The sequence below is a fragment of the Pseudonaja textilis genome, chromosome 8 (genome assembly GCF_049901715.1).
Source record: "Pseudonaja textilis isolate UNSWEBS1 chromosome 8, rPseTex1.2, whole genome shotgun sequence".
NCBI lineage: Eukaryota > Metazoa > Chordata > Lepidosauria > Squamata > Elapidae > Pseudonaja > Pseudonaja textilis.
The window spans coordinates 12,514,885-12,528,871 of NC_141997.1; the positions used below are offsets into that span (position 1 = coordinate 12,514,885).

The 13,987-nt window shown below is 35.0% G+C and overlaps 1 protein-coding gene across 3 annotated transcripts in view; it reads right to left on the reverse strand.

Annotated features, from left to right (window-relative positions):
* The window catches only part of TBL1X (transducin beta like 1 X-linked), a 139,769-nt gene that overhangs the window by 24,390 nt on the left and 101,392 nt on the right, over window positions 1-13,987 (reverse strand). For 2 of the 3 annotated variants that reach the window (XM_026707582.2, XM_026707581.2), the window contains exon 3: window positions 11,201-11,308. In XM_026707582.2, the coding sequence (XP_026563367.1) occupies window positions 11,201-11,258 (58 nt within the window). In that variant the 5' untranslated portion in view covers window positions 11,259-11,308. Of the gene's footprint in view, window positions 1-11,200; window positions 11,309-13,987 lie in introns of those variants that run through there. The other variant, XM_087938359.1, reaches the window with a different exon arrangement.

Sequence of the window (13,987 nt, forward strand, 5' to 3'; positions counted from 1 at the left end):
TACTTGCATGGAAATTGACTTTCAGCTTCAGAATTTAAAACTATTTTATGATGAGAACAGATCTGGAAACCCAGGAAGATAATTTTGATAAAGATCAATGACTGATTTCTATTATACTTGCAACCATCAGTTGTTGATAGCAATCTATTTTCTTGCATTTAATTCGTTCTTGATAAAACAAGAAAGTTATAGGCTTTTTTTTTAAGCATAAAGAATGCAGCACCAATTTCTATGACATGGCATGTTTTGTACCCTTAAAATGTTCCCATCTGTCATGCAGATTTCATCCTGTTCACATTAAAAAAATATTACAGCTATGCATTTTCCCACGAGTTAGAGAGTGGTAAGATGGCACACTACTTTATTTTTATTTGTTTCAGGTCACAGAGCTCCAGATTAAAAAAAAGCTAGTTGGTCTGCTTCCAGAGTTGAGGATCTGGCTACGAATCCTGGCTGGTCATCTTTTAACCTGGCATGCCAAAAAGTTCACTTCTGAATGGAATGGCTGCCATTCAGAAGGCACTTCAAGCATGTTCTTCATTATGTTCACATCCTGACAACTTTCTATTTATTTTTACTTGGGAAGCACATCCTGAACAAATATGTTTGCCAACACCTAATGTAAAGAAAATGCTTAACAATACCTATTAAATCACCATGCTGATTGGTTTCATCCCATATATAAAAATGTGTATCACATCTAACATAAAAAAGCAAACAAAAATAAACGTCAATAAATCCAGGGCATCATATTAATTGCCATTAAGTTATTTGAAGTAGCTATTTTTAAAAAATATTTGGAAGGCTAAAAATATTCTGGTGTTTATATCTTTTAATATACTGGAATATAATATACAGGTATGAAATTAATACATGTCTGTTTAAAATATCCTGAACATCAGTTTGAATTCTGAAGTTTTTCCCTCTCTTTAAATTTGTAATTTTGTATATTTTCTTCTGTTTTGATAACAATTTGGTCTAGTGTTGGACTAGGGACAGAAAAACTTAGTTGTAGATCTGCTAAGTCATGAAAGTCGGCTGAGTTATCGTGTGCTAATAACTCTTTCTCAACTGTTAGAAGGCAGGAATGTCAATTTGTTGCAGTTTGTTCAATGGCATAATTAAGATGTACGTGATAATTTTACAAAAATAGCCATGATAAAATAAAACAAAACGTAATTTAAAAAGTAAAATATAAGTGCAATCCAAATAGAGCATGATCTCACTCTCCAGGCACTGGAAGAGCTGTTTTCAATAATATAAAGGGAGACAGCAGAATGCAGGCAAGTGAGAACTTCAAGAGGAAGCTGTTCAAGATGATGAATACTCCTAATGAAAAACAGCATTTCCAAGCTTCAGCCCCTTGGTACTATGAATAACTAGGAAGCTAACAAGTTTCTTTAGGAAGATGAATGAATCATATGGTTATTTCTGGTTGGAAGAGGTGATCCTGAAGGTATCTATCAGTTGGCTTAGCTGACAGTTTTGGTTTATGCCACAACTGCTATATAAAATAATTCCACACACACCAGTGCAAAGGGAATGTTGAATATTCCATATTGTTTGTAATTTTTGTGAGAAGTTTATCCAATGCTGTCTCTGCAATAAACTGCAGTGAGCGCCAGCTTGTCATAATGGCTTGGAATTTGGAGTTGGCAACTGCAGCAGTGCTACTGGAAGAGGACAAGAGGTAATAGGCATCATCAGTGCTCTAGGGCACAATGGGAGAATTGCTTAATCTGCTAAACACAGATTACAGAAGCTTAATTAACAAAAATTGGCAGGAAAACTATGCAAAGTGAAAACAAAATAAAAATTATCCAATTTCATAGTTGTGCATTTTGAACAAACTTGATTCAAGGTAAAAATAAACCATCATTTATACTTATATGTCTGTGTGTAATGTATATATGTTCTGAAAAATGTTAAGAGACATATTTACATATTCATTCACACATTCATTCAATTTAGCTGTTACATTCAGTTGATTTTTGGCAAGCGTAACCAACAGTTTTCAATATTAGAAACCTATCAGATTAATTCCCCAATCAAGTTCACACAGAGAACTGGATCAAGAAATTGCAGAGAGAGAGAGAGAGAGAGAGATTAAACCTATTTAATATTTGTTAGAATTACACTTATATCTGTGCATATGAACAATGTAAAAATCTAATTGGCATCATAACCTTATCTGTAGCCTGGAGTAGCTTGAAGCATTTGCTGTTATCTTGTTACACAGAAAACATCTTTTTAGCCGATTTTACAGACTATAGCATACAGACCAAAAGAGAAAATTACAGGGTAATCAAGGAATAAAAAGATTTTCACAACAGGCAAATTTGCTTAATAGTAAATGAAATTAACAAAATTGCTGTTAAAATAATTTCATCAAAGTTGGCAATATTTCTGAAGTTTTCTGGTGTTCTGACAGCAAGGAGAACACCTTGATTTTTGAACTGTGTCTTTGGGGGAACATAGCATAATGAGATCCTTAGAAATAATTTCTTCAAACGTGCATTTCAGCCATTTCTCTCCCCCCCCCATGCCCAGATCTACAGTAGCTAGAAATAAATCCTTCCTCATAGTACTAGCTAATGTTTTATGAACCAAATTTAATTAGGACAGGCAAACTCTTTTATCTTAAGAAATTATGTTTGTCTTCAAAATATGAGTTAAATAGAAGAGCAAATATGGACATTCATATAAAAAGGCCACTCAGCATGTCTACTTGTGCAACTGCTACTTGAAATCAGACACAAAAGAGTAGTGCATTCCTATTGTCAGTCAAATGTGTACAAAATTCAAGAGAAACACCATTACTCAGTATATCATTATTCTGCAGCAATGCCCATTACATTTTAACAATCATATCTAATTGTCTATATCTGCCCTACCAAATCTGGCAGAAGGGGCGTGGCATGCTCCAGTCCCATTGATTAAAGAGTATCACCTTTCAAATTCTATGAAGGATATCTACAGTTACAGTACTTGCCCTCTAGAACACAATTCCTTCCAAGACTAGATAGACTTTCGTAAAGTCCTCCAGATTTGCCTTTTTTTCCCAGATATGAGGTCGAGCCATGAATTGAATGAATTTGTTGATGACTGATTTATTCTTGGTGACCATTTTTCTTTTTAGTGTCTAATGAGTTTTATTTATTGTATTTTGTTTTTTGTATTGATGTTTATTGTGTTGGCCTCCCAACATCATTTTATGAGAGAGGAGCAAACATATAAACTGAATTAAATAAATAACTTCATTTACATTTTTGCTTCTAATTAAATAATTAAAAAACTTATTCAACAGTATTAATAAGCATACCCTATGTCAGCTGTTGCCGACCAGTGGGCTGCGGCCTACTGGTGGGCCACGAGAAAATTTTGGTGGGCCTCAGAAAAATGTCACCCCCAGAGCACCCCCCCCAAACAATTAATCCAGGCTACGCAGAAACACAAGGCTGCGCCGCCCACATGGCCCACGGGAACCCTCCCCACCCACTCACTCCTTACCCGGCAAACTTGCCTGCTAAATTACTATTTTTCCTTTTTCCGACCATCAGTGTTGGGAGATTTAGATTAGCTAGGAAGCAGGAAATGGTTGGATTTCTTGCTTTCTAACTAGTCTTTAGATCTTCGGCTCTGCTTTTAAGCACAGCCGAACCTCCCTTAGGACGGTTCTATTATTCAGTGCAGACTCACGGCAAGCAAATTGTTATGTGGCAGACTGAGCTAGCCAATGGCAGATAGATCACTGAAAGATTCTGTGAGCAACTCAATCTGCCTGCCTGCTTTGCCTAATTTTGGGTAAAAGTTGCTCATTTTTAATAAAAAATTCAATATTTACATACATGGTGTGTTATGAGTTAATTTTGTGAGTTTGTTTGCTAGCAAATTTTATGTGACAGACTGAGCTAGACGATGGCAGATAGATAGATCTCTGAATGAATCTGTGATTCTGTGAGCAACTCAATCTGCCTGCCTGCTTTGCCTAATTTTGGGTAAAAGTTGCTCTTTTTTTTATAAAAAAATCAATATTTATATAAATATTCATAATATTTACATACAAGCCATGCCCAGCCAGTCACATAACCACCAAGCCACACCCACAAATTAGGCCACACCCCCAGAACCAGTTAGCGGTCCCTGGGATTTAAAATTATGAGCTTGGTGGTCCCTGAGGTCCAAAAGGTTGGCAATCCGTGCCCTATTTACACTATGTTAAAAAGCATAATAAATTACTAATTTTAGAATCGTATGTAAAATACTAATAGAGTAATTTATTATTCATCTACTCCAAAGAGCATTCCATTGAGATCACAAGGTTCATTCTCAATCATGTAAGCATTAGATTATAGTCTAATACAAATTTAAACCCTATTGGGAATTACAAACATTGTTTTTGGATGATTGTTAGATCAATAGGGTTTAATCCTTTCCTCTTTCACTAAAGATCGCTCTTGTATATAAATATTCTTGCGACCGTTTGGGCATCATCAGAAGATTCTGAAGGAACAAGATAGCTGCTAAAATTATAATAAGTGTGGCTTCCCATGAAGTTTCATAGAAACAAGAATATATCCATTACTGCACTGAATATTAAATTATACTGTACTGCTTTGATTGGGTGATCAACACCTGCAAGAAATTTAGAACCATTCAACATCTTCTATTAAAATAAAAGGAAAGTATTCAAGAAAAAAAACGTTTATAGGCAGGCAAATGTGGAAATACATAACTTAATCTGTCTAAATGTTCAATCAAAAAAAAAAAGCAATCATTTTATATAAATCTTCTGTTAATCTTTTGGATTGTGGGTAGTTCAGATACAATTTGTTTTTCAGGGCAAGAAACAATGGATAGAAACTAATCAAGGAGAGAACTAAAGCAGAACTAAGAAGAAATTGCCTGAGTGAAAAATTAATCAGTGAAATTACTTGTCTCCAAAAGTTGTGGGTGCTCCAACACTGGAGATTTTAAGAAGAGATTGGACAACCATTTGTCTGCAATAGTATAGTGTTTTCTGTTTGTGCAGGGGTTGGACTAGAAGACCTCCAAAGTCTCTTTCAACTATTGTTACTCTTTTATCTTTTCTATTTTGGTTTTGAGTCTATTTGTGGATGGGAATAAGATTTCAAAAAAGGCCCTGGAAAGTATTAAAATACCTTTAAGTTTATGCACTGGAAATAAAATGAACATGTGTTTAACCTTGGTTGGGCGGAGGGGCATAGCCAGCTTGATGTCATTCATGTTGGGGGCATGAGTGTAGCAGCCTGAGCACTCTGCCAGCAAAAACTGTCTCCCAAGCTCCATTTCTGGCTGTGATGGCCTCCTGCAACCCTCTGCTAGTGAAAACGGAGCTCCCGAGCTCTGTTTTCAGTGGCAGAGGCACCATGGGCCGGTCCTTCGCTATTTCCAGGGTGGCCCCACAGGCCATTATCTAAGCACCCTTGGTCTAGCTACTCTGCCATTAAGCTCAGATCAGTGGAGGGCAGCAGTGATAGTTATCTTTCTGGAACTCTGTCCCATCTCCACATAGGATCTCTGAAGCTCAGTTGGAGTCACCTCTCTTTCTAAGATCTTTCTCCCTTCGTCGTTCAGTTTCACCAGGCGACCAGATCTTGGAAGACCCTGGTTGGGCCAAATGTCTTGCATTTGAGAATTATGGAAGCCACTGTGCTCTTAGGAAGCTTCTATGCAGCAGAAATTGTATTGTAGTCTCCCCTGGATCTGTGCCTTGTAATAATCCTGTCTCTGAGCTCTGCAGGCAGTTTCTTTGATCTCATGCAGTTGCTTTGCTACAGAATACATTGTCAGCTATGAGGCCTTCTATAGAGGTGCCTTTCCAAATCATGTCCAAACAATTTAATTTACCAGAAGTCAACTCCAATCAAAGTGTAGAAACTTATCAGCAATGGTCAAGAGAAATGGGAGGCATCTGAGCAAGTGTCATTGCAAAGGGTCTGAATACCCATCCCAATGTGATATTTCAGTTTTTTCTTTGTAATAAATTTATAGACAATTCTGAAATTCTGTTTTCACAGTCATTATGGGATACTGAGTGTAGATTAATGAGAAAGAATGAATTTCAACAACTGTAAAATCAGGCTGCAGCATAACAAGATTAACTAAGGTGAAGGGGGTCTGAATATTTTCTGAATGCACTGTATCTGGGTCTTAATGGCTTAATTAGCAGGAAATGTAAATATTATTTATTGTCATGCTACACTGATACTGTAGAGTAATGAATAAGTATTTTGGGAATACTTGTTTTTAAAATTTGATAACGGAACTCTTAATCAAATATTATGTAACTATATTTTTATAATGTTTGCAATTTTACAAAATAAATGCACTACCCAGAAAGGCTGAACAGCAACACATAGAGTATAATAACATATTATACATGCAGCTTGATTCTTATACCATTTCAATTGCTGAAACTCCAGAGGGAAATAGATGATACACAGTATAATTATTTTAATTGAATTTTAAATAATGAGATCCTTAGAAATAATTTAAATTTATCATCCTTATATTTGTTTTAATTTTTTGTGGCACATTTGGTGTAAGCCACCAAGAACCACTTCTGGCAAAACGTGTTTAATAAATAAATAAATAAAACATTATACACCGCTCAAAAAAATAAAGGGAACACAAAAATAAGACATCCTAGATCTGAATGAATGAAATATTATTATATACTTTGTTCATTACATAGTTGAATGTGCTGACAACAAAATCACACAAAAATTATCAATGGAAATCAAATTTAGCAATCCACGGAGGTCTGGATTTGGAGTTACACTCAAAATTAAAGTGGAAAAAAACACTACAGGCTGATCCAACTTTGATGGTGCAATGTGGCGTTGGTGGATGGAGAGAGACATGATGTCCCAGATGTGCTCAATTGGATTCAGGTCTGGGAAATGGGCAGGCCAGTCCATAGCATCGATGCCTTCATCTTGCAGGAACTGCTGACACACTCCAGCCACATGAGGTCTAGCATTGCCGTGCATTAGGAGGAACCCAGGGCCAACCGCACAAGCATATGGTCTCACAAGGGGTCTGAGGATCTCATCTTGGTACCTAATGGCAGTCAGGCTACCTCTGGCGAGCACATGGAGGGCTATGCGGCCCCCTAAAGAAATGCCACCCCATACCATTACTGACCCACTGCCAAACCGGTCATGCTGGAGGATGTTGCAGGCAGCAGAACATTCTCCATGGCATCTCCAAACCCTGTCGCATTTGTCACATGTACTCAGTGTGAACCTGCTTTCATCTGTGAAGAGCACAGGGTGCCAGTGGCGAATTTGCCAATCTTGGTGTTCTGTGGCAAATGCCAAACGTCCTGCACGGTGTTGGGCTGTAAGCACAACCCCCACCTGTGGACAAGGGCCCCTCATACCACCCTCATGCACATTTGTGGCCCACTGGGGGTCATTTTGCAGGGCTCTGGCAGTGCTCCTCCTGTCCCTCCTTGCACAAAGGCGGAGGTAGCGGTCCTGATGCTGGGTTGTTGCCCTCCTATGGCCGCCTCCACGTCTCCTGATGTACTGGCCTGTCTCCAGGTAGTGCCTCCATGCTCTGGACACTATGCTGACAGACACAGCAAACTTTCTTGCCACAACTCGCATTGATGTGCCATCCTGGATGAGCTGCACTACCCGAGCCACTTGTGTGGGTTGTAGACTCTGTCTCATGCTACCACTAGAGTGAAAGCACCGCCAGCATTCAAAAGTGACCAAACCATCAGCCAGAAAGCATAGGAACTGAGAAGTGGTCTGTGGTCACCACTTGCAGAACCACTCTTTTATTAGGGATGTCTTGCTAACTGCCTATGCTTTCCACCTGTTGTCTATTCCATTTGCACAACAGCATGTAAAATTGATCGTCAATCAGTGTTGCTACCTAAGTGGACAGTTTGATTTCACAGAAGTGTGATTGACTTGGAGTTAGATTGTGTTGTTTAAGTGTTCCCTTTATTTTTTTGAGCAGTGTATTGAGGTATCCTATATTGTCCAATCAATGGGTTCAGGCTTTATGAAATGCTTGATATGCTACTTATAACCTAAAAGCTTAGTTAATTCAAGAAAACAATTTTCTAGGGATTACTGGACCATTGAGAGAATGTTTTTAAAAATATTAATTCTCATCCTTTCTATGCTTCAGATATAATACATTTAAAGGAACTTGGTACGTATATTATGCACATTGCTACTTGCTTGGGCTTATTGATTAGACATTACTAGGCTGAACCATGTTCTTCAAAGATATTAATTTTGGGGTTAAAAACATTAATTTGAAATTAATTCTATTTCCAAAATCAGAAATCTTTCTGCTGAAGAACTTTGTTTATACTAAGCTTACACTGTTGCTAAAAAAAAAGTTTGAATCCCAGATTCAAAATGTTGTTTAATGAAATTTGTCAACGTTCATGTTGAATCACCTTTGTAATGAAAGTGCCACAAGAATGTACAGTGTAACTACAATATATTTAACTTCAATACATGTTCAAAATAAATAACATTAAACATTAAAATAGGTAATTTTAACAGATTAATTTTAATGTTTTGTTTTAAGTTTTATTTACTTTCTGATAGTATTTTTTCTATTTCCTAGGTAGTTTAGCGTGTTTTTTTTACCTTCCTATCAATCCATTTTTATTATGGTTACAGACCAGCATTACAAATAAAAGCATTAAAAACAATAATAAAAAATAAAAATAAAAAACAGACACAATTATATATTATGATTGGTGGTAGATAATCAGTGGGCAGTTGGAGTCTGCCTAATCCTGCATACAGCATAAAGAATATGGCCACATTCAAAGAAACTAATTTGTACTGATTTGATAATAGTAATTGCACATCTAAGAGATCAGTAGTTCCTGGATATATTAGGTAAGGTGTTATAAATTGAGTCTGTGAGTCCTTATAGAAGATGCAGTATAGCAGGGTGTGATTTCAATGGTTCCTTGTCCAGAGGGGTACAATTCAGCTCTCGTAGTATTTTTTTGAATTGCCCATCCAAAATGGCTGTGGAAAGTGCATTGCAGTATGCTAATAGCACTTATAAACCAATTTATACTGCTTTACAGCACTGTCTTAAGTGATTTACTGGCTCTATAATCTGGGGGCATTTTACCGACCTCAAAAGGATGGAACCTTGAGCCAGTCAGAACTGAACTTCTGGCAGTAGGCAGAGTCAGCCTGCAATACTACATTCTAATACTGCATCACAATGGTTCCTAAGGTTAATGCCCTTTGGATATTGGGAACAGTTATTTGATAGAAGTATCTCACTGCTTTAAAAGGAGAAGTTTGACTGCTCAAAAAATAACATTGGGAGAAGCTCTTGGGAAGAGCAGACTAAACTTGTTGGATTCCCAGCTCTTCAGTACATTGTTTAAGTGCACTAAGTTACATTTATCTTTCTATTTTTTTCTTCAGTGAATAACCATTTAGGTTTGTGTTGTAAACTATGCAATATTTAAATAAGAGTAACATATTTCTATTTACTTAATATATGCTACAATAAAGTACTGAAATTTTTAAAAATGTGAATTGTAATGTGTTTGAAAAGAATATACTGAAGTTTTAGACTAGCATTGTTTAAATTTTTCTAACCTTTTTATTTATATTTTATTTATTATTTATTAATATTTTTTAAAGAAATCTCTTCTTCACAAAGTAAAATTACTTGTAGCAAAAACACTACTCACTGGAGCTATGTATGCTGATCCATAAAACCTATAGTTTCTTGCATTGCCACAACAACAAACCTTTTTTCTTTAAAGTTGTTTTTGTGTGGTGTGAGTAAAGTTACCATAAAAGTATCAGGAATAGCACATTTCAGGAAATTATCTGTCATTTGACAGTTTTTGTTTTGGACTGTAGACTGAAAGATGGGTTTGGGTTGGTCTGATATAAACTATAAGGATATATTTTATATGCCTAATCCATTATTTCTGCTTTCTTTGCTCAAAAGAATAATTTATACAAGTTATGCCAAGGAAGAACATGTTCAAATAACAAAAAGGTTGTAAAAATAAAATGACCAGAGCTGAACTTTATTTTTCACAGTCAAAAACTTTAGTTTATTCTTTTCAAAAACATTACAGTTCACATTTTTAAAAATTTTAGTACTTTATTGTAGCATTAACATTATTATTTCAGTGATACCTTGGCTTAATGGACCTAAAATACAATGAATATTATTATACAGACTTCACCCCCTTTCTATGGACTATGAATTGTCTTGTGTATCAAGGTTTTACTTTATGATGATGATAGCTTGGTTCTAATATGCAATAGTGGCTAATATATTGGTTCTAATATGTTCGCAAGTTTAGGCAATTTAGAATTATAAAAATTTATAATTGCTACACGGTACTTGTGCTACTGCTTTCAAAAAAAAGCTGAGGGATGGAAGAAATAGAAACCACCAATGACAGTTTCAAATGAGATTGATAAAATATATTATTTTTTTATTACTGCAATAAAATTGGCTTTTAAATTTTCCCCAAAGCCAGTTCAACGTGATAATTGTTTTTACATTGTTGAACAGTATAAAATCATAGTATGTTGCAAAAGTTACTATGATTGTTCCAAAGTATGTTCCAAAAGATACTTTCATCTCTAGTTATCTGGAAAGATGCTGCTTCTCATTTAATTGTCAACCAAAATACATGGAACACAATTATTTATTGTCTTACAAGTATTCGTTAAAGCCTTTGGATGTTTCAAGCTGTCTGGACTTCAACTCCCAGAATCCCCTAGCCAGTATGTTTAGCTGGGAATTCTGGAAGTTGAAGTCCAGACAGCTTAAAGTTGCCAAGGTTGAGAAGACTGTAATAAAGCCTTTCCATTCATAGAACATTCTGATGTTATGATTCAGAATGATATTTTATTCTTTTACTGTATAAAATTTTAGTGCGTTCTTATGATTTTGTTACATTTCATTTTGAGCTTCCTATAAATCCTATTGGCAGTTTTGCAAATTTCTTTATGCCCATTGGAAGTATTGTGTCTGTATCTTAACAAAGTATGAAAATTAATTAAGCTATACTGGGATAAATAATACTGCCAAAGAAACCAATTAACATAATATTTATTTTAATCTACTTTAGATGGTTTTGTTACCGCCAATAACTTTGTGTTTGAGAAATACATTATATTGTGAAAAGAACAGTAATTACCTGACTCCTGGAGGTAACGATAAACCAAGAAATTCACTTCATCGCTGGTTATGCTCATCTTAGCCCCACCTCAATACAATGAGGCTTGCAAGAAGTGTGATCCACGCTCTGTTCAAAGAGGAATAATCAGAAATATATCTTTTGATTGCAATTATTTAATCTTAACTGTAATTTAGAATTTTAAATTTCTTAAAGGTAGGTATGTTGTTATTCTGAGTTACAGCTGCATTTAAATGAAATAAACATGTATTCAAGTAATTATTTAATTGATTGAAAAATTTAATTGTTGGGAAAAATAAGTGTAACAACAGTAAGTTGACAGTTTTGAATGAGATTTTCATCATTTATTTTGAAAGCTATTCACAATTTGCATGGTTATCCTTGTAAAATGAACCCACATACCAGAAAAGTACCAAATATTGAAACATAATAGCCAGTTTAAAAGAAGTCATCTAGACCAACATGGTTGGTGATTCTCAGCTTATAATTCATTTTAAAAAATTACATACAAATAAAATATAATTTTAACTATGACTATGAATTAAAAGTATATCAAGTGGCCTTTAAAATACAGTATATAATCTAATTGTTCCAATATCTATGTTGCACTTTGACCGCTCATCATAAGTTACACAATAATGTTTTTTTACACAACAACACAATTGTTTTTTTTTTACAAATTCTCTACATATATATGCAACATCTGTCCTTTTTTGCACTTAGGAAAACATTTACTCATTCAAACTGTTCAGCAATTCCTTCTGCTTAAAGGGGCACCTGCTATTTTAAGTCAGCTATACTAATCTACAGGTTTCCTTGAAGCTGAAGGTCAGACATTAAACTAGAAGATGTCTGCATTATTTATTTATTTATTTATTATTTGTTGGAACTATTTGGTGCTGTTATTTCAGTGTTCTCATATAATCTATCATCCATAGAGATTGTTTTCCCTCTGCAGTTTTACAATCATGGTAAATTAGAACTCTTCTTCCTAGGTATTAATTATACTTACTGCAGTAATTTGGACTTAGCACAATAGAGATAGTGATTTGCTTTTATTTCCTTCTATCGTATTTCCTAACAGAAAAATATTTTATCTTATCTTCAGTAAAAAGTTTCTTTGGAAAGAACATGGATTAATTTATAGTTAAAAAATTATTAAAAAGTCTATGAAGAAAATCCAGTTTTACAGAAATTACATACAATAAGAAAAAACATAAATGCATTCAGTGGCAAGACTCCTAAAAATTAGCACGTTATCTATTTTAAGTGTTCTCAAAGCTTAGTCCACAACTATAGGTTTATTTGTTCTGAGTAAACTCTATCAGAATAATATAAAAATATTCAAATTTATTATCCCTATGTCCAAAATACCCATTTGCTGCTGCTGCTGTTCTACTATTACATTACTATTATTACTGATACCAACCAATACAACTGAAGGCAACAGAAAAAATTGCTAAGATTGACGTTGGCTTATCTTTGAAACAATATTCAGTATCAATGTATGAGAGAGTGAGGCAAAAACAGGGACTTACAAAATATATACTAGAGCTTGGAAAAATATTTTAGACACAGCTACCTTTCACTGAACTGTTTAAATTCTAACTTATCTCAACATTTTCAGGATTCCTAAAACATTTTTTTTCTTTGAGAGTTTTCTTACTCAGACTGCTTTTCTAAACCATCACCACAGAATCTGTCTGCATTATCTTCACTGCTCTGTCTACTGCTTTATAATGGTTACATCAACGATGCATTGTCACTCCTTGATGCCCCCAATAAGTTCCCAATATCCATCAGCGATCTCTTTCTCTTTAAGATCATTTTTATCAGAATGCAGGGATGAAGAAAGACAGTTGTTTTAAAATTTTGTAAGATATATGGATAATCTGTATTAGTTGAAATGACATAAAATATCTGAAAGTTCCATAATCATGTCAGTTCAAACTTCTTAGGCTGATAAAAACTCTCGAACAACTCTTGAAGCTGACTTCATTCTCAGTCATCATCTTCCCTCACACATTTTGTCAACCATGCCGAATTAAGGGCTTACATAAAAAGAGAGTTTTTAAAAATGGTATACTAAACCTTTAAAACAAGTTTTACAAAATCAACGTGTTCTTTTATGTGATATTCTTCAAAGCCAATAAATAGGTTTTAAAAAAACAAACCTAAAAGTGATTTAAAAGACAAGCATCAGATATCAAACTTTTAAATCATAAGATTCAATTGTGCCAGTAAAATTATTGGCATTTTAAGTCACAAGTAAACAAAGTGAGCATCAAATACTGTGCAAAGACATTGCTGTAGTACACATTCCTGAATGTAGCTGAAACCAGATTAAAATGCAGCTGGGTAAATTAAGAAAATAAAATTAAAATATCTTACAACAAAATGTAAGATATTATATTTTAAAAATTAATAATAATAAATTCAGTGACCAGTCACTGAAGTCTAGTTTTGTGACTCAAGAACTCCTTCATGTTCACTTGAAGTAGTAAAATTGCTTGGTGCTATGCCAGCCCAGGCTGAATAGGAGGACCTTGCATCAGGAGCTCTCTCAATGTGAGCTACAGCAGTGCCAAGCAATCTTCCTCCTGCAATTAAACACGGGCAGCAAACTTGGGCTTTTCCTGGACAGCACTGTAGCCAGCTAGCCTTGCACTTGTAACTGACTGGCTTTAAACCCCAAAGCCTCCAACACTCCCTCCCAAAACAGGTTGAGTTAATTTCTCTACTCCCTTCAAAAAAGCTGAATTTTCCTTCCTCTGAAACAAGTTGCAT